The sequence below is a fragment of the Arachis ipaensis genome, chromosome B10 (assembly GCF_059453495.1).
Source record: "Arachis ipaensis isolate K30076 ecotype BB chromosome B10, ASM5945349v1, whole genome shotgun sequence".
Classification (NCBI taxonomy): domain Eukaryota; kingdom Viridiplantae; phylum Streptophyta; class Magnoliopsida; order Fabales; family Fabaceae; genus Arachis; species Arachis ipaensis.
In genome coordinates, this window is record NC_142435.1 from 125,667,499 (window position 1) to 125,685,870 (window position 18,372).

The 18,372-nt window shown below is 33.3% G+C and overlaps 2 protein-coding genes across 10 annotated transcripts; both read left to right on the top strand.

Annotated features, from left to right (window-relative positions):
* The first annotated feature begins 6,520 nt into the window (after window positions 1-6,520).
* Window positions 6,521-11,915, top strand: LOC107622885 (G protein alpha subunit 1). 9 transcript variants are annotated; one of them, XM_021114995.2, is made up of 15 exons: window positions 6,560-6,747; window positions 7,793-7,909; window positions 8,016-8,083; window positions 8,181-8,253; window positions 8,513-8,550; window positions 8,651-8,740; window positions 8,903-8,980; window positions 9,077-9,184; window positions 9,275-9,376; window positions 9,809-9,864; window positions 10,428-10,562; window positions 10,845-10,938; window positions 11,067-11,126; window positions 11,218-11,297; window positions 11,387-11,915. In XM_021114995.2, the coding sequence occupies exons 3-15, from the start codon at window positions 8,021-8,023 to the stop codon at window positions 11,562-11,564; spliced, it is 1,155 nt and encodes a 384-aa protein (XP_020970654.1). In that variant the 5' UTR covers window positions 6,560-6,747; window positions 7,793-7,909; window positions 8,016-8,020; the 3' UTR covers window positions 11,565-11,915. The 9 variants fall into 9 exon arrangements, with proteins under 9 accessions (XP_016180435.1, XP_016180436.1, XP_016180438.1 ...); XM_088510278.1 differs by having other exon boundaries at window positions 7,803-7,909; XM_088510279.1 differs by having other exon boundaries at window positions 7,810-7,909.
* Window positions 11,916-13,000: 1,085 nt separating this feature from the next.
* Window positions 13,001-15,188, top strand: GH9A4 (glycosyl hydrolase 9A4). The gene is made up of 8 exons (XM_016322981.3): window positions 13,001-13,312; window positions 13,397-13,609; window positions 13,701-13,901; window positions 13,980-14,057; window positions 14,145-14,294; window positions 14,393-14,501; window positions 14,573-14,736; window positions 14,865-15,188. Exons 1-8 carry the CDS (start codon window positions 13,001-13,003, stop codon window positions 15,186-15,188), a joined length of 1,551 nt encoding a protein of 516 aa, XP_016178467.2.
* Window positions 15,189-18,372: the final 3,184 nt, after the last annotated feature.

Genomic DNA, 18,372 nt, shown 5'->3' on the forward strand with positions numbered 1-18,372 from the left:
GTTTTCTTGTAAATGTGAAAGTTCGTTGATGGGGTTTTATGGAAACACAATGTTTGAGAAGCAACTGAAGCGTTACTTCCTACGCGAACAACGTCGTTTTCAGAGTGAAGAAGTTAGATAACTTAGTCTCTGTCCATTTGAACTTGTCCAACTAGGCACTAAATGAACACGTCAGCCAACTCATGTGACAGGTTACGCTTCAAACGTGACAGTTCAGCATTTTCTGTCAACCTTTGCCGGAAAATAACGCACAAGGACTGAAAAGTGAATCGTTTTTATTTTGAGGGGTCGCGTTGTTACTCTTGAAAATAGATAGGGACTGAATTGAAAGTTCACTCAATAGAAAAACAAAAATAGTGTAAAAGCGAAAAACAAATAACTTACAAAAGAAATAAATAAAAACTATAATTAAAAAAATGAATGTCACTCTTTATTATTTACATAGAGTAAGTTATTTATAGTTTAGGATATCAATTACATTCAGTTATAGACACCAGAAACTGAAGTAATAGAAAAGTAACTACTTATTACTTGAGTCTTGATTTTTTTTTATCTATTTCACTATTTAACCCAACAAGATACTTTCCTTCCCATGGTTGCTTTGGTTTTGCTATATATACGAAAATTTTGTCTTTTTTTTTGGAGTAAGAGAATTTAAAATTCTATTTAGATAATTTTTTTACCATTTTATAGCTACAGAAAGCATAAATGCAGTGAAATAGTTTTTCCATGATTTCACATTCATACAATGTAAAATATTGGCTAACAATTCATCCCAATTTTGCAGTCTTACCTGAAAAATATGGGCAAATTAATTTCTTAAGCAAATTGAAATTTTATTTAAGAAATTATCTAACAGTGTATAAAAACGTACATCTTTTTAGTTTTACATAAATTGATAAATATTGAATTTTTTATTTAAATAAAAAAATCTTGTTAGAGTCAAGAGAGAAAAAATACTAGCTACATAAAAAAATTTAATTAAACTTTTTGTGTAATGTTCAAAACTTTCACAACTAAACCAATTATATATTTTAAAGAACTAAGATTGAGACTGCGAGACCAATAATAAATATCATGTTTAGTGATTTCGAGACTGAAATTAAAATTTTAATGGTGGGACACAAGATTTCAATTCTTTGAGTACCTGTAAAGAATATAAACACAAATAATTAAAATTTTTAGAGTTAAAGACTGAAATTTTAATAATATTTCTTTCTAAAAATACTTATTTTTATTTTTCAAATTATAAATTTACCTATTAATCTCATATTTATTTTAAATTAAATATGATATTGAGACATAACTTAATCATATATAATTTATACTAAATACAAATTAAAAATTTAATTTAATCTCCATCTCTCAATTTTAGTTTTTTTTTTTTGTTTTAACACAATCTAAGAGATCATATTAAGATTATCAGCAATAAAATTTTTAAATTTATTACATTAATAAATACATGATAACTGTATTGAAAACCTAAAGTTTAGATGTTTTTTTTGAAACATTGAGAGCTCAACACATTAACGTAGAACAAACAAACAAAAGCTAAAACAAAACACTATGGACAAATAAACCAACTCCTGGTATCGCCGGCAATGCCCTCAACCACCATTAGGTTCACACCCAATCCACTCTGTGTAGCTCAACCACGTCTTTGTTTGAATGATCTCAATACTTGCACTTTTATTGTTGAAAATTCTGGCATTACGTTCCAACCAGATGTTCCAAATCACTGCAAAGAACGCCGTCAACCACACCTTCTGCCCTTGTCTTCTGTTGTGCATGCCAATCCAACTCTCAAACAGATCTTTAATGGTTCCAGGAATTACCCATTTTCTACCAAATAATTGCAACCAAGAGCACCACACCTGCCATGTAACCTCACAAAGAAGAAACAAATGCTCAACAGATTCTATCCCCTTGTTACACCGGACACAATTATTATCACTGAGATTAGCAACTTCTAACCTCGTCAATCTCTCCTTAGTATTAAGTCTACCCACTAGCACAAACCATCCAAAAGCAGCTCAATTCTTGAGGGTACGAAGCCTCTCCATAGTGAACTTGTAAAGCTATAACTCGTGATCTTGTCCGACATCGTCTCTGGCTGTATGGCCTGCAGAAAAGATTTAGTAGAAAAGACCCCTTTAGTATCGAACTTCCACACAACATTATCCTCGGTCCCATGTGACAACTTTACTGGCCTTAGCCTCTCATGGAGCTGATGGACAAGTTCCAGCTCCCACTGGAAAAGCTCCCTCCTCCATTGAAAATTTCATATTCACTCTAGCCCATCCCAAAACCCACAGTCCCCGATGACAAATCCTTGTTGGCTTGAAATAGAGAAGAGTCTTTGGAAGCTAACTTTCAGAGGACCACCCTGAACCCAGTTATCTTCCCAAAACCGGGTTTGCCTGCCATTACCAACTTCCATTGGCAAACCACTAATCATTTTTTCTCGCACCCGTTGTTCTTTTATACTCAGCTGGCATATGTCTTTCCAAGGCCCTCCTTTTACCAGTAATGTCTGAGTTGCTAGCATTATATTAGGGTTCAACTTGTTGCAAGAACACACAATCTTCTTCCACAGCGGGCAATCCTCCTTTGAAAACCTCCACCACCACTTAAACAAGAATGCTATGTTTCTAAGTACTGCATCTCCAACCCCTAAACCCCCAGCCTTTTTTGGAGCCTGGACCATCTCCCACTTTACTAACGGGATACCATAGGTACCGTCCTCCTTACACCACATAAAGCTCCTTTGTAATAAGATCAGCTTGTCGGCCACCGCCTTCGGCATCTTGTACAAACTTAGATAATAAATGGGTAGGCTATTCAGTACCGATTTGATGAGGACAAGCTTGCCGGATTTATTTAAAACCTTCACTTTCCATAAGCTGAGCTTCTGTTCCACCTTATCTATGATTGGTTTCCAAGTCTTCACTAGGCGAGGATTTGCTCGTAAAGAAACCCCGAGGTATCTAACAGGTAAACCAGCTTGCTGGCACCCCAGTAGGCCACACGCATGATCAATCCATCCTTGCTCACAGTTCACCGAGATCAGATTCGATTTATCAAAATTGATGCTCAGGCCAGACATCAGCTCAAAACACCGCAACAGCCTCTTATAATTTACAATTGTTTCAGTCTCTGGCGGGTTTAACAGAATTGTGTCATCTGTAAATTATAGGTGCGACAGCTCAATATGATCTCCCCCGACCAGCAGCGGAGCAATGCGCCCGTTCCTGACGGCTTCTCCCAACATCCTATGCAAGACATCAACAACAAGGACAAATAGAAGTGGGGAAAGGGGGTCTCCTTGTCGTAGGCCCCTTCCCATCTTGAATGGCCTGGATGGTGTCCCGTTAACTAGGACTGACATAGTAGCCGTAGTAACACACTCCTTCACCCAATTCCTCCACCTTAGGCCGAAATCCATCTTCTACAGCACAATATCTACAAAACTCCACCTTACTCTATCATAAGCTTTTTGAAAATCCAGCTTAATAATGGCCGCTGTCTTTTTCCTCGTCTTCAGCCAATGAACTATTTCACAGGCTATGAGTGTGCCATCATGAATTTTTCTGCCCTTTACAAATGCAGTCTGAGTCTCACCTATCAACCATGGCATAACGGACCTCATCCTCCTCAGCAACAACTTCGAAATCACTTTATAGACACACCCCACCATACTAATCGGCTGAAAGTCCTTCACCTCCTTTGCACCTTCAAACTTTGGGGCTAGTGTCACCCAAGTTACATTTGCATCCGTTGGTAACTTAGCACTTTGGAAGAACCTTAGTACCGCTGCACTGAATTCCTGACCAATATCCTCCCAGCATTTCTTATAAAGTTCATGTTGTACCCATCACTCCCTGGGGCCTTGGAAGATCCGCAATCCCACACTGCCTCCTTGATTTTCTCCGCCGATGGCAAAACTTCTAGAGCTTCAGCCTCATCTCTACTAATCTGTTTTACCAACCCATCCCTGACACCAATCCTCGGCGCGTAATCCTGTCTATATAAATCCTTGTAAAACCCCCTAATTGCACCTTTAATCCTCGCCTGATTCCGCACCAGTCTTCCATGGATCATCAGAGCATCGATCCTATTACTCCGTCTTCTGGCCGAGGCAATGTTATGGAAGTATCTGGTATTCTTATCCATGTTGGCAGCATGCTGGGACCGAGACATCTGCTTCCAGTGGATTTCCTTCCTGATGTACCATTTTTCACAAAAGCTCACCAGTGCCTTCCTTCTAGCCTCCGTTGTACCATCGTAAATTCCATTACTGACTAAATTGTCCAGCTTTGTGATCTCCTCCTCCAACCTCATCAGTCTCTTATCCATGTCCCTAAAGGTATTCTTGTGCCATTGCCGTAGTGGTATTGTTAAAGCCTTCAGCTTCCCTGTGAACTGAGCATCTCCCAAGTTTCTCCATTCAGTTCTTACCATTCTTAGAAAGCCCTCATGCGTAAACCAGGAATCTAGACTTCTGAATGGTCTAGGACCCCCTCCTAAACGCGTACCTTCCACAATCAACGGGTAGTGATCAGACAACCCTCGCGGCCCACCTTTTATCCTAATATCCGGGAACTTCTCAGCCCATTCAACATTGACCAAAACCCTATCAATCCGACTACAGGAACGACCTCGAAACCATGTGTACTTCCTATCAGTCAAAGGTAAATCCATCAACTGCATGTCATACACCCAACTTTTAAAATCGTCCGATGATGCTGGCAAGCTAGTCACCCCTTTGCGATCCTCAACTTGCAAAATTTCATTGAAGTCCCCTAAAAAGTAGAACGGGACCGAACACAAACCCGCAACATAGCTCAATTCTTCCCACACCCCCTGCTTCTCCTCCCTCGCATGCGCTCCGTACACCAGACAAAAAGCACAAAGGAAGTTGGTCTTCGTTAGCACGCCTTCAACGCATAACCACCGCTCACCTTTATAACAATTCTGTATTTTAAACACTACCTCATCCCAAATCAATAATAGACCCCCAGCCGTCCCTACAGACTCCACAAACTCCCAATCAACAGAACTATGTCCCCAAAGCCTTGCAATATTATATTTAGTAAGCACTTCTCTTTTTGTTTCAAGTAATCCTAACATATTCAAATTATACTTCTTCTTCAAAGATTTCACCATACTCAACTTTCCGTCTCCCCTCAACCCCCTAATATTCCAACAGGATTTCACTCAATTTATAAAATGTAAGGTTACAAAATATTTGAAGTTTTATACCTCCAACAGGATTTCACTTGATTTAAACTTAATAATTGATTCTCGATTTAATCTGGTAGATAATTTTGTAACTACAAATTATTTAAGAGACATTACAATTGAAAAATATTTAATGTAAGTTCTTATTACTTTTTTTTGGACAAATATTTAAAAAAATTTAAATATAACTTTTAACAAGAAAAAAATAAAAAAGCATAAATTTCAAGAAATAAATCATCTTAATTTTTTTCTCAATTAAAAAAATAAAATATGATCTTTAATTCTTTAGTATTTTTTTAATATTTTCTCTTACTTCTTCTTATAAAATATTTTCAAACGGAAAAAATTTGAAAAAATCTATTTCCTAAATTTCAGAATGACACGTAGAAAAATACCTATAAACCATCGTCTTCTCTACACAAGATAATTCTGGCACAACTCGTAAGCTACAAAAGACGAAAATCAGTATGATGCCGATTGCTTAGTTATAACATCTGATATTAAATCTGGCACCAAATTGATACGAGAATGTCACAAATTTGGAAAGAAAAAGCAAAAAACAAAAAAAACCCAGAGCAATGGTGTTGATTAATAATAATAAATATTCTGAATTGGGAATCAGCTACAAAAATTGACCTGAAAAGTGAAAAGGCTTGGAAATGAATCGTTGTTGATGGAAACAAAATGCTGTTTGTTTTATTAATTTGAAGTTACGTTACATTCTTCAATTTATAAGGATGATTTTATTGAGTTTGTCCATAACGTGATAAGTGGACGGTTGAGATGGTTTGATTGAGACGCTAATGTGCATCCAAGTGTTGCTATTTACAGATCCAACTCTTCTTGGAGAATTGGATTTGGCCCACCCATGGACCCCTTTATTTTCTACTAATGACATGACACAATTACCAAATACCTCATTTAATTTCTTTTCTTCCGAATAAAGCATTTTATGTTATGCAGTTAGATACTAAGTTAAGGACCATAGATTAATTTTAGTGCCTCATCCAATGGTCCAAACTATAATGACCAGTCCTGTGCTATTTTCTGCAAGGTTCAGTATGAAACAGACCCCTTTCTATCTTTTTCTTTAATCTCATATTTCGTATATTTAATTTAAGTCTGTATTCATCTCTGTATCACTATGCCCATTAGTTATTACCCGCACCGTTACAACATGCGTTTTATTATTATTATTATTATTATTATTATATGCGCCATTGTTACCTTAGTTTAACCAACATTAATTATTATTAATTAATAATATTGTTAATAATATTGTTAATATTATTATTATACCATAGTAGGATAGAACTAGAATACTATATCTTCCCCCACATTAGAACAACATTGCTGAACTTGCTTTCTGCTTTCTAATTTTCACTTCTTCACACTTCACTCTTCACACTTCACACCTCACACCTCACAAATCCACCAAATCTAGGAGCATATTCCAGCTCCACCACAAAACCCTGCAAAAAGAAACCCACTTTTGATTCTTTTCAGGTACCCATTCTCTTCTTCTGTTGCATTCCTAATTCAAGATCTTTTATTTATGGAGTTTGGAGGATTTTTTGTTCAGGAGATCTCTGTATTTGGTGTTAAACATGCAGATCGAGATGCGCATATATGCTACTTTATTATTATTATTTTCTTTTTCTTTGTTTATTTCACTTTTTATTTTTCTCTTCATATTTTCTGTATGTGTGTGTGTGTGTGTGTTTTACATTTGATTTCTTTGACAGTTTTCTACTATGTTATTCTCCTTTTGATGTGAACTCCCCTTTGAGGTGATTGTACTCTGAATACTCGTGCTTTTTCCTTGTACTTCAACTGCAAAAAAATGTTCCTTGCTCAGTGAGGAGGGAATCATCATTCAAGGCTTGAAATGATTAGTTTCTTTCTGTCCAGCTTGTATTGCTTAGCTGATAAAAAATATTAAACTAAAAAAAATGGAGCTTTATGATGCTGTTTTTTCTATGTGCTGATGGGGTCTAGCTGTGTGGTAAACCCCAAGTCATAGGTAGGTAACAAAAAGGTCTTAAGCAAAAGAAATAAAAAAAAAAAATTCAAGTTGTAGATACTGGTGCACAGGGCAAATTGTAAATTGAACTTTAGTCATTCATGCGTAGTTCATGATTAGATCACTATTTTTCTCCATATGCTGCATAGAGATTAGGATATTCAATACAGCTTCTTAATCAAGTAACTTGGAAGAGAATGATGCTAAACCTTGGATATGATTTGGAAAATATTTTTGGCTAAGAGTGTATTTTGGTGATAATTTGCAAATTATGGTTTGATTCAACGACCATTTTTTATTTTTTGATTTTGTTTGGGGGAGGGGGACTTAAAATTTAACTGAATGTGATTTTGACAATACATGTTTTGATGTTTTGAAAGACAAAACAAACACATACTTCGATGCAGATTTTGATTCAACCTGTTCTTGCTGTCCAGCTGTACCCTTAAGTCTGTTTTGATTTATGTGCTTATTTGTCTTATTACATGGATGAGAATATATTATTTGATTTGATTATGCCATGGCAAGTTGCATGGAGGTATCAGCATATGAATTGGCCTAAGATTTTCCACTGGAAGGGAGAGGGGTTGGGGAGGAACCTGCTTGTGTTTGTATGCTCCTGACACTGTTCTAGTTCCTTGTTAGGTGAACTCAAGCTCACTACTTGACATATGCATTAAAAAAGGGCATTGAAACACTTGTTTCTGGTGGAGCTTGACTAGTGCATCTTCTATGCTATCTTTTGTAACAGAACATATGGGGTCACTCTGCAGCAAGAATCGTCGTTATAATGATGCCGAGGCTGAAGAAAATGCACAGGTTCGCTTTTCTTGAAAAATTGCATACTACTTAGGCCACAGATAATTGTAAACATTAAAATGAGATCTAATTTGATAAAGCTGTTGTGCTTTTGCAGGCTGCAGAAATTGAGAGAAGAATAGAATTAGAAACAAAGGCTGAAAAGCATATTCAGAAACTTCTACTACTAGGTTTGTTTCATCTGGGTCAGCTTTCCCTTTATATCACAGTTGTGTTATTGTATATACTCCACATATAAGTTCCCAAGCAAAAAATTAGTCCAGGATTGAAACTCCTAGAAGGACTTGGAATCTAACATTGCGTCAGTTGTGATGTTATCAAGAGGAGAAATAATCATATATGCCACAATCTGTTACAACCTGCATGCTTTTGTTGATGTTACTTTTGTGGATTTACATAAATAAACAAATCGATTTCTCTGTTATTTAGGTGCTGGAGAGTCAGGGAAGTCTACAATCTTTAAGCAGGCAAGAAATTGCATGTTCTCTACAGCTTCTTAAGATAATATATGATTGCTAGGGTACCGTATATTTAGTGCTGACATTGCCTATTGGTTGAAATATGCAGATAAAACTTTTGTTTCAAACGGGCTTTGATGAGGCAGAGCTAAAAAGCTACATACCAGTCATTCATGCTAATGTGTATCAGACAATAAAAGTACGCAATACTTGAAAGGGTGTGTTGATTATTTTTCTTTTAAAAATACATAGAGCTTAATAGTGCCACCATAGTTTCAACAAAAAGTTAAATGTGAGTTGAGTTTTATTGGATATATTTGAGAAAATGGTTCCTTAGATTGTGCTTAACATGTTTAAACAGCTACTGCATGATGGGGCGAAGGAGTTAGCTCAGAATGATATTGATTCTTCAAAATATTTGATATCCAGTGAGAAGCAGGTAGTTATTTAGGTTTCTTTTCTGAAGCATCTGTTGCAGTTGTCTAACTTGTATGTCAAAAGTCTTGTTATTTAAAAGAGATTGATTTTATGACAGGGTATTGGTGAGAAACTCTCGGAAATTGGAGGCAGGCTCGATTACCCACATCTCACCAAGGAGCTTGCAAAGGAAATAGAGACTCTGTGGGAGGATGCTGCAATTCAGGTGGCTCTATTGCACACTTTGATTGTGTTGCCTTTGGTATTTCTCTCATAAATAACTTGGTATTTATGTCAAACATTTTACTTGCTGTAGGAAACATATGCCCGTGGTAATGAACTTCAAGTTCCAGATTGTACCCATTATTTCATGGAAAATTTGCAGAGGCTGGCTGATGCAAACTATGTTCCAACAAAGGTATCCAAGATTGGTTTTTCACTCTTTCTTTTGTTGTTACTGTAATGTGTTTTATTTTCTCTTAGTATGCTACAAACCTTTCTTTTCTATTTGGGCTATGTGTATTAAATGTTCCAAGTATGACAGTCCAAAATTTGAAAAAAAAAGTTGTAGATCATGTTTTGTTAATAACCATATTAATGATCATATCTTGCTTTATTCATCACAAATCTAATCAGCAGTTAGCTCTGTTTGATGTCCTAAACTTGTTTTTATCCATGATTCAATTTAACTTTCTAGTAGTTGCAAGCATATTAATATTGTCAATTGTGATGCTGCAAAAGTTACCTGATATGTAGTCATCACACCAAGCACACTATATTTTTTTCTTTTATAGAACCGTCAATATGAAATTGTTGTAAAATATCTCATATTTCTTTCACTGTTATACAGGAGGATGTTCTGTATGCAAGAGTTCGTACAACAGGTGTTGTGGAAATCCAGTTCAGGTGAACATACTGACCTGAAATGATAGTCAAATGCTTATTTCTGTCCCTCCCTTATACCGGATTGAAGACTTTTATATGTTGAGTAGTGCTGTATATTTGCTCATTATTAACCAACTTAGAATGAAGGCATAAACGTAGTTTCAAACAAATGCATTATTCAGTCTTTAGTCTCACTAGTTACTCTTCATATATAAATTTTCAGCAGTCTCTGAAGGGGACAATAAGTTAGATTCTACATTTACTGAGTGCAATTCCTTGGTTATGAATTATAGCTTTTGGAATATTAACCCTTTAGCTTGATTCCTGTTGCTTGAGCTTATATAGAAACAATGTTGTAGCATCTTGGTACCTATTACTTTTTCTCTCTACCTATTACTAATAAGTATTCACAACCTTAGATTGAGATAAGTGTGATTCAGTCTTGGCATGTATGTGTGCACATGAAGGCAGTTGTGCTCTTGTTGGTTACTTATTATTCATAATGTCATGTTGCTTTTTCTCAAATCTTAATCTGGTTTAGAGATTGGAACAACTTGATTGGTATGTCTGTGCTATTTTGACAGCCCTGTTGGAGAAAACAAGAAAAGCGGTGAGGTCTATAGACTCTTTGATGTTGGGGGCCAGAGAAATGAAAGGAGAAAATGGATCCATCTTTTTGAAGGAGTTTCAGCTGTAATATTCTGTGCTGCTATTAGCGAGTATGGTTTACCAATTGTTTGCGTATATTAATATGATTACAAAATAATGTAATTTTAGCTGCATAACTTAGTTATGAGTATACACCTTCTATGAGTTATCATCTTACTTAAAAGCACTTACCAATTACTTGAAAGTGATGAATAAGGGAAACTCGTTCTAGTGCTGTAGGTAAGGATTTAGCATGTTTGGTGTTAGTAATGTTAGAGAGTTTGGTGTGTAATAACTGATAATTAATAGGTGTGTGAAGCTACTATGGTCTTGACATGATATTTGCTTTTCAGGTATGATCAAACGCTTTTTGAGGATGAGAACAGGAACAGAATGATGGAGACTAAGGAACTTTTTGAGTGGGTCCTTAAGCAGCCATGTTTTGAGGTTTCATTCCATACTACTTTTTTTTTATATATATATTATTTATACTTTTGGAAAATAAAGAACTAATAATAACAATTAATGTTTGCATCTGTCAATGAATAATGACACCCCTTCCATTCTATGCACAGAAAACATCCTTCATGTTATTTTTAAACAAGTTCGACATATTCGAGAAGAAGATCCTGAAGGTAAGAACCTCCGGACATTGTACAACGCACACCTTTTTATTGGTCGAGGCTGTCGTCATTTCGGTCTAATACAGTGTCTTTCATTGTTCAGGTCCCACTCAATGTATGTGAATGGTTCAAAGATTATCAGCCAGTTTCAACAGGGAAGCAAGAGATTGAGCATGCATATGAGTAAGCAACTTATTATCATTCCAAATTCTGCATTATTACCTATTACTTCAATCTTTCTTCTTAGTTGTGTATATAAACTACCTCTGCAGGTTTGTGAAGAAGAAGTTTGAAGAGTTATATTTCCAGAGCACTGCTCCTGACCACGTGGATCGCGTCTTCAAGGTCTATAGGACAACCGCCCTTGATCAAAAGCTTGTAAAGAAGACTTTCAAGCTTGTCGACGAGACATTGAGGCGGAGGAATCTCTTTGAAGCTGGTTTATTGTGACCATGGAAGACAATATGTCAGTGAGAGATGAAACATATTTTTACATTGAAGAGGTTATCAGATTTTGGGTACATTAGAGGTTTGGGTATACCACAGTATTTAAAATCCATTTGTTGATTTTGTGTCTCAGTAAAATGCTGTTGAGTTGAGTGAGGTGGATATTGGTGAAAATGGCCCTTCTCAAATACTTGATCACCATTTCCATCATCATCTTCTTTAGAAGGAAAAATTTGTTGTGCTTGAAGTTTTCAGAATGACATCATGATTTGTGATTATTCTCTTGTTTATTATTATTATTATTGAAAGTAACCCATGATATTTTTCATATTTTATATCCATTATTTGTTTTTTAATTATGAGGTTTTGCCTGTGCTTTGAACTTGCCATGTCAATATGTCATGTTTTGAATTGTAATATTTTGAAGAGAGTTTTTTATTCTTATAATCATTTTGAACACTTGCACGAAACCGAATAGCTTTCGGTCCGTGCTAACTGGAATTGTTGTCTAGATAAGATGCATTTCTATGGTTGACATGACTGGAACTATTTCTCAACATGAACAAGATATAATGATGACAGCGTGAAAATTTACACTGTACAAATTTACACTATACTTTTGTAGAAGAATATTATGGATGGGATTGTTTAGGAAAATCATGATGTCTTTTTTTTTTTTTTCCCAGTAGATTTATACAAATATATAATTTAAAAGTAATTATGTAAGGAGTGATATAAAAAAATAAGATTAATGTTATCATTTTTTTTTTCAATTTTTAAACTATGACTATGATTTCGGAAATGATTTCAATGCTAGTCAATTATATTTGTAAATATAAAACTAGGTAATTATTCGTATTATTTTTGTATAAAAATAATAAATTAAAATTTTTAAATAATTTAATATATTTGATTAAATATAATTTAATAATTTTTAATTATTTTTACGTAAAGATGACTGTACATAAATTTTCGTTATAAAAATGTGATGAGAACAAAGCTGCCGTGGTTATTTACTAAATAAAGAATAATATGACTAATCTTAGGTAAGAATATGGTAAAGCCTGCAAGCTAATAGAAATTAAAGTTGAAATAAACCGTTGGCTTCACCAAGAAATTTAGGAAGGATGGTTTAGTTTGTTGATTTGGGCACCGCATGTTAAGAATAGTATAATGTGTAAATTGGGTTCATTCAGGAGGTTGTAAACTACTCTCACAAAAAAACCAAAAGCCTTAACCCCTCTTTCTCTCACAACCATCCCCTACTTTTCTTTCCATCAATTAGCACAAACAAAAAAAACAAACTCCCCCATCACTTTTCCCGCCAAACACAAACTAAATCAGTTATTCCACTTCTTGGTTCATTGTGAACACAACAACTAAAACAACTTTGTTTTTTTCTTCACATATAAAGTCCAACCCTTAACCCTAAGTGCTTCATGCAAAGAAACAAGTCACTTTGTGTTTGCCCCATTTTGAGTACTCTTCAATCTAGTGTCTTATTCGTGATGGGTAGCAGTACTACTACACAAAGATCACATTGTTGGCATTATTGGGGCATCATTGTAGCATGGCTTACATTGTTGGAAATGAAGATGATGGTGCATTATGTGAATGGTGAACTCAATTACAAGGAGGCTCTCACCAAGTCATTAATATTTCTAGAGGCACAAAGATCAGGAAAACTCCCTTCCAATAACAGGGTACCTTGGAGAGAAGACTCAGCCCTAGATGATGGAAAACTAGCTAATGTATGTGTAACTATAATGCATCTCAAATACAAACATAGAAAAGTAATAATAATATATTTATTTATTTATTTATTATGTACGTAGGTGGACCTTGTTGGAGGTTACTATGATGCTGGGGATAATGTAAAATATGGCCTCCCAATGGCTTTTACTATTACAACCCTATCATGGGCTGCAATTTTTTACAAATCAGAATTAGAAGCTACAAATGAAATGGGGAATGTTCATGATGCCATTAGATGGGGCACTGATTATTTTCTCAAAGCTAGTTCTAGACGCAAAAGATTATATGTCCAGGTATATATATCTAAGCAGAGCCTTATAACGTAATAATTAATGTTTTTGCAAATAAAAAGTTGCAATATATGTATATATTATTATTTTTCAGGTAGGGGACCCGGAAGAGGATCACCATTGTTGGGTTCGACCGGAAAATATGAAGACGAAAAGAACGGTTTTGAAGATTGATAGTAACACGCCAGGGACTGAGATTGCAGCTGAAACCGCGGCGGCAATGGCGGCTGCTTCTATCGTTTTTAGGGACTCTGATCGTAAATATTCACATAGTCTCCTTAACAAAGCGAAATCGGTAAGTTACAATGTTTTGTTATATATAATTAAACACAATCATGCTCTTATTTTAATTTGTATCTTATTTTATTGGCAGCTTTTTGTATTTTCGAAATCACACAAAGGAACCTATGACGGAGAGTGTCCCTTCTACTGCTCTTACTCAGGCTATAATGTAATAATTTCCTATCAATCTTATCAAGTGACTGTTATATATATATATGATGATGTGGTTGTTTATAATAATTATTGGATAATACAGGATGAACTTATGTGGGCAGCAACATGGTTATACATGGCTACGAGGAAGCCTGCGTATTTGAAGTACATAGAAGAAGAATCGATAAGTGCTAGCGTAACAGAATTTAATTGGGATCTTAAATATGCAGGAGCCCAAATCCTTCTTACCAAGGTTAACTAGTTCTTTATTTATTTATGAAAAAGTGTTTTAATTAATTGGTGTGTATCTTATTAATTAACACCACGTGTGTTGGTGTTGCTACTCCTCAGTTACATTTTGAAGGAACAAAGAATTTGGACACATTCAAAGTTCATGCCGATAGTTTCATATGTTCAGTTCTTCCGGAAAGTCCCTATCATCAAATTAACTTATCCCCTGGTTAGTAATATTAATATCAATGGCTTCTCTTTTATATGTATGTGCGTTTTAATATAATTAAATATATATAGGTGGGTTCGTTCATTTGAGAGATGGTGCCAACACACAATATGCTACCGGGACAGCATTGTTGTTCACTGTGTATGGTGATTTGCTTGCCAAACATAAACAGAAAATCACTTGCGGAGACAAACAATTTGATCCCTCTCACCTCCTCTCCTTTGCTAAGATACAAGTTAGTTTTATCATTATTATTATTATTAACACTCTTGTTTGAGTTCCTTTCTTTTTCTTGAACTAATATTATGTTCTATTTTATTGTGTTTGAGAGCTCTTTTTTCTAATTGGAAAATATTACTGCAGATGGATTATATACTAGGGAAGAACCCTGAAGGAAGATCATACATGGTAGGGTTTGGGAAGAACCCACCAACACAAGCTCACCATAGAGGTGCATCCATGCAAAAGTTGCCAAAGGATGAAGAAGTAAACTGTCCCACGAGCTTCTCAAAATGGTTGAATAAAGACCAACCTAACCCCAATGAGCTCACCGGTGCTATTCTTGGTGGACCTGACGGCAATGACAAGTTCAAAGACAAGCGTTGGGAATCTGTTTACACTGAGCCATGCACATACATTAATTCTCTAGCAGTTGGACCTTTAGCCAAGCTTGCATCTTTGTCTTAATTAATAAAAGTCTTAGTTACTAGTAACTTGCTTGGAATGCTAAAAATTAGAATTCACTCGAGAATTGAATTCTTTTTCTTGTTTTAAAATAACTAAAAATGAATGATACAAATTTTTTTGAGAATTTTAATTTTAATTTTTTTATTTATAAATTAGATAAAAAAATTTGGAATTTCAAATTAATTCCCACACCCTTTAAATTTAGACTTAATTTGATAAAATTTTTATTTTTTAAAAATAGTTTATAAAAGTTAGTTTTTAAAAGGTTATAGCATATGTATTTAATAAATTAAATTAAAAATAACTTTTAATAAGCATAAATAACAACAAATGCGTTTGATAAAATAATTTTTAAAATTTAAAAATATTATAATAAACATTAATATAAGAATTAAATTTACATATTAATTAATGTATGAGATTATATTAGATCTTTAGTTTTAATAAGCACAAGTCAACTTTAAAAAATTCTCTCTTATATACTTTTAAAAATACCTCTAACTTTTAAAACTAGAAGCACAAAGTACATAAATCTCTTGATTTACTAAACATAAAATAAGATATTTGTACTTTTAAAAAACACAAATACCTTTTCAAAAAGTTTTATTAAATCAAGCCTTAATATGTCAAATATAAAAAATATCCTTATTTACAATTAATATTTTTTTTTTCAAAAATAAAATTATAAAAGAAATTTAATTCATATAAAATTTATTCTAAATTAAAAATTGAATTCTATTCTATTAATATATTATATATTGGGTAAAATAATATTAAGAAGATGACAAAATTTTATATTTATTTTGATTCCAAGTCACGATTAAACACTTTTTTTAGAGAGATATCTGTCCCCATACTTAGTTATTATAGGATTGATGACAATACTCTCTTAGAATATAATGAAACCAATGAATTTCTTAGTTAGCAACAATAAAAATTCTTAACTCTCTTAAACAAGAAAAACTCTCAATAGTTAAAATACACACTTGATTAGTGTGTTTTTAATAGCGACAAGAGTTTATTTATATATATTGCACATAATAATTATAATTTTATTGTCAATAGATACAATGTTTTAAACATACACCATTTTTTAAAGAGTTGGGTCTCTTTAATCAAAGATATAATCTTTTAAACATACACTATTTTTAAAGGTTTATGTTCCTTTAATCAAATGGTACTATATATCATTATTGTAATTGACAATATATAAATAGTTAATAATTATTTATTAATATTGATAATATTAATAATATTAAATTTGTAAATACTTTTTATTATAGTTATTTTAAATTATAGAATTAAATTTAAAATAAAAGTATTTTTTTTAAAAAGAATAAAATTTTTTTTTCTCGTATTAAATGATTTCAAACAAACTCTTACTTTACCACATATATAGCTAGATCCATATAGTTTGTATAGTTATTAGTGTTTTAAGTATTTGGCATATATGATAAGATATGGTGATAATTAATTAGATTAGATAATAGATGGATTTGTGTTTGCATATGACGATAATGCTGAGTTGTAGAGTTGTAATGTATATTAAGTGTAAACACCTGCCTATTAGATGAATTTTGCTAACAATTGATTATGAGTAATAAACCATGATAAGTGATTAATTTCTGAATTTGTGAAAATTATTTCTGCTGGCAGGGTCTCTGCAGAAGCCAATTAACATGCTGGCATTATTCAAGAATATTATGTTAGAGTATTAGTGAAATTTTCTTATGGGACCAATTCGTATACATTATATTCCTCTATTAATTACTAGTAAATAATTTCAACAAAGATAATAATGACTTCTTTCGCAGGGGTGTAAGCGATGATCGTTCTTGTTAGTTGAGAATACAAAATAGTCAGTCTCATTCTGAAATAAGATTGAAAGAACATTCCTGGTGTATTTATTTGCAATAAGAACAATGAATTTTATACTCATATAATAAAAAAAGGTTTTCATTCATTGTGTTGTCACATTCTTCTTTACCGGGTAATATATATATTATGTAAAATTTACATCAATTTAAGAATCTTATCCAATAATAAAAGAAGGAGCTTGTCAACTAAATGTGTGGGAAAAAAAAATTATATTATGTGTACAATAAAATCTCTCATTAAAATTAATTATTAATATAAAAAATATATTAAAATATAAATATATATTAAAAATAAATTAAATTATATATATATTTATATATAAATATATTAATAATTAATTTTAGTGATTAATTTTAAGTTATAAATAATATTTAAAAAAAATGCATTCATTTATATAAAAATTCATACATATGGGACATTTTAGAGTAATAAAGAAACACGGAAAAGAAAGTAGTTCCTCTCCTTCTTTGAATGGAGTAGGAAAATGATAAATTATCTACGGGTTGTAGAGTTCTAGTCAAAACTCAAAACTAGGGGATGGGCATGGTCCGGTCTGATTTGAAGATTCGGTCCGATTTCAAATATTTTAGAAGCTAATTTGGTGTAATTTTATCGAATTTAGGGTTGGGTAAGAGTCTTAAAAATAGACTCGGTTATTATTTTGGATCGGGTTCGGGCCATAGTTCGGGTCACCTGAAATTAGTCCGGTAGTCCGATCATCATACGCAATTAATATTTTGTGTTATTAGTGATGAATGATGCCTATTTTTATATGGAATTTAAGTATTGTAAACTTTAATATTTTGTGTTATTAGTTATTATAAGACTATAAGTTAATGTTTTATGTTTAAAATGCATAAGATTTTAGACTAATTAATGCATAATATTGTGTTATTTGTATTGATTTAAATATTTGGTGTTATTAGACAATATTAGTATTAATTATGGTTATGCTTTAATTTTAGAGAAGAGTTGGTTCTTGTTATATTTTTCTAAGTGAATTTTACTATGTCAAATAATGATTGGAGTCTTGGAAATTTGGATATTTTCACATGCTAGCTTATAAGAAGGTATCAAGATAATGTAATATTAACGACCCGATTTTCACCCGATTTTTACCCGGTATAATCGTGGCTCAAAAGTGTATATGTTTCATCGGGTCTAGGGTCGAATTTGAGTCTAATAAATAGGTTTGATATATATTTCGGACCGGATCAAGATCACATCAAACTCAATTTCACCTAACCCATGCACACCCCTACTCAAAACCAATAAATGAGTTACTTTTTTCAAATAATTAATAGTA

Coding starts and splice junctions, on each gene's coding strand:
- LOC107622885 (XM_016324949.3), top strand. CDS start 7,997: ATGCTATCTTTTGTAACAGAACATATGGGGTCACTCTGCAGCAAGAAT. Junction 8,551..8,650: donor AGTCTACAATCTTTAAGCAG/GCAAGAAATTGC, acceptor TGAAATATGCAG/ATAAAACTTTTGTTTCAAAC. Junction 8,741..8,902: donor ATGTGTATCAGACAATAAAA/GTACGCAATACT, acceptor ATGTTTAAACAG/CTACTGCATGATGGGGCGAA.
- GH9A4 (XM_016322981.3), top strand. CDS start 13,001: ATGCAAAGAAACAAGTCACTTTGTGTTTGCCCCATTTTGAGTACTCTT. Junction 13,610..13,700: donor GCAAAAGATTATATGTCCAG/GTATATATATCT, acceptor ATTATTTTTCAG/GTAGGGGACCCGGAAGAGGA. Junction 14,295..14,392: donor CCCAAATCCTTCTTACCAAG/GTTAACTAGTTC, acceptor GCTACTCCTCAG/TTACATTTTGAAGGAACAAA.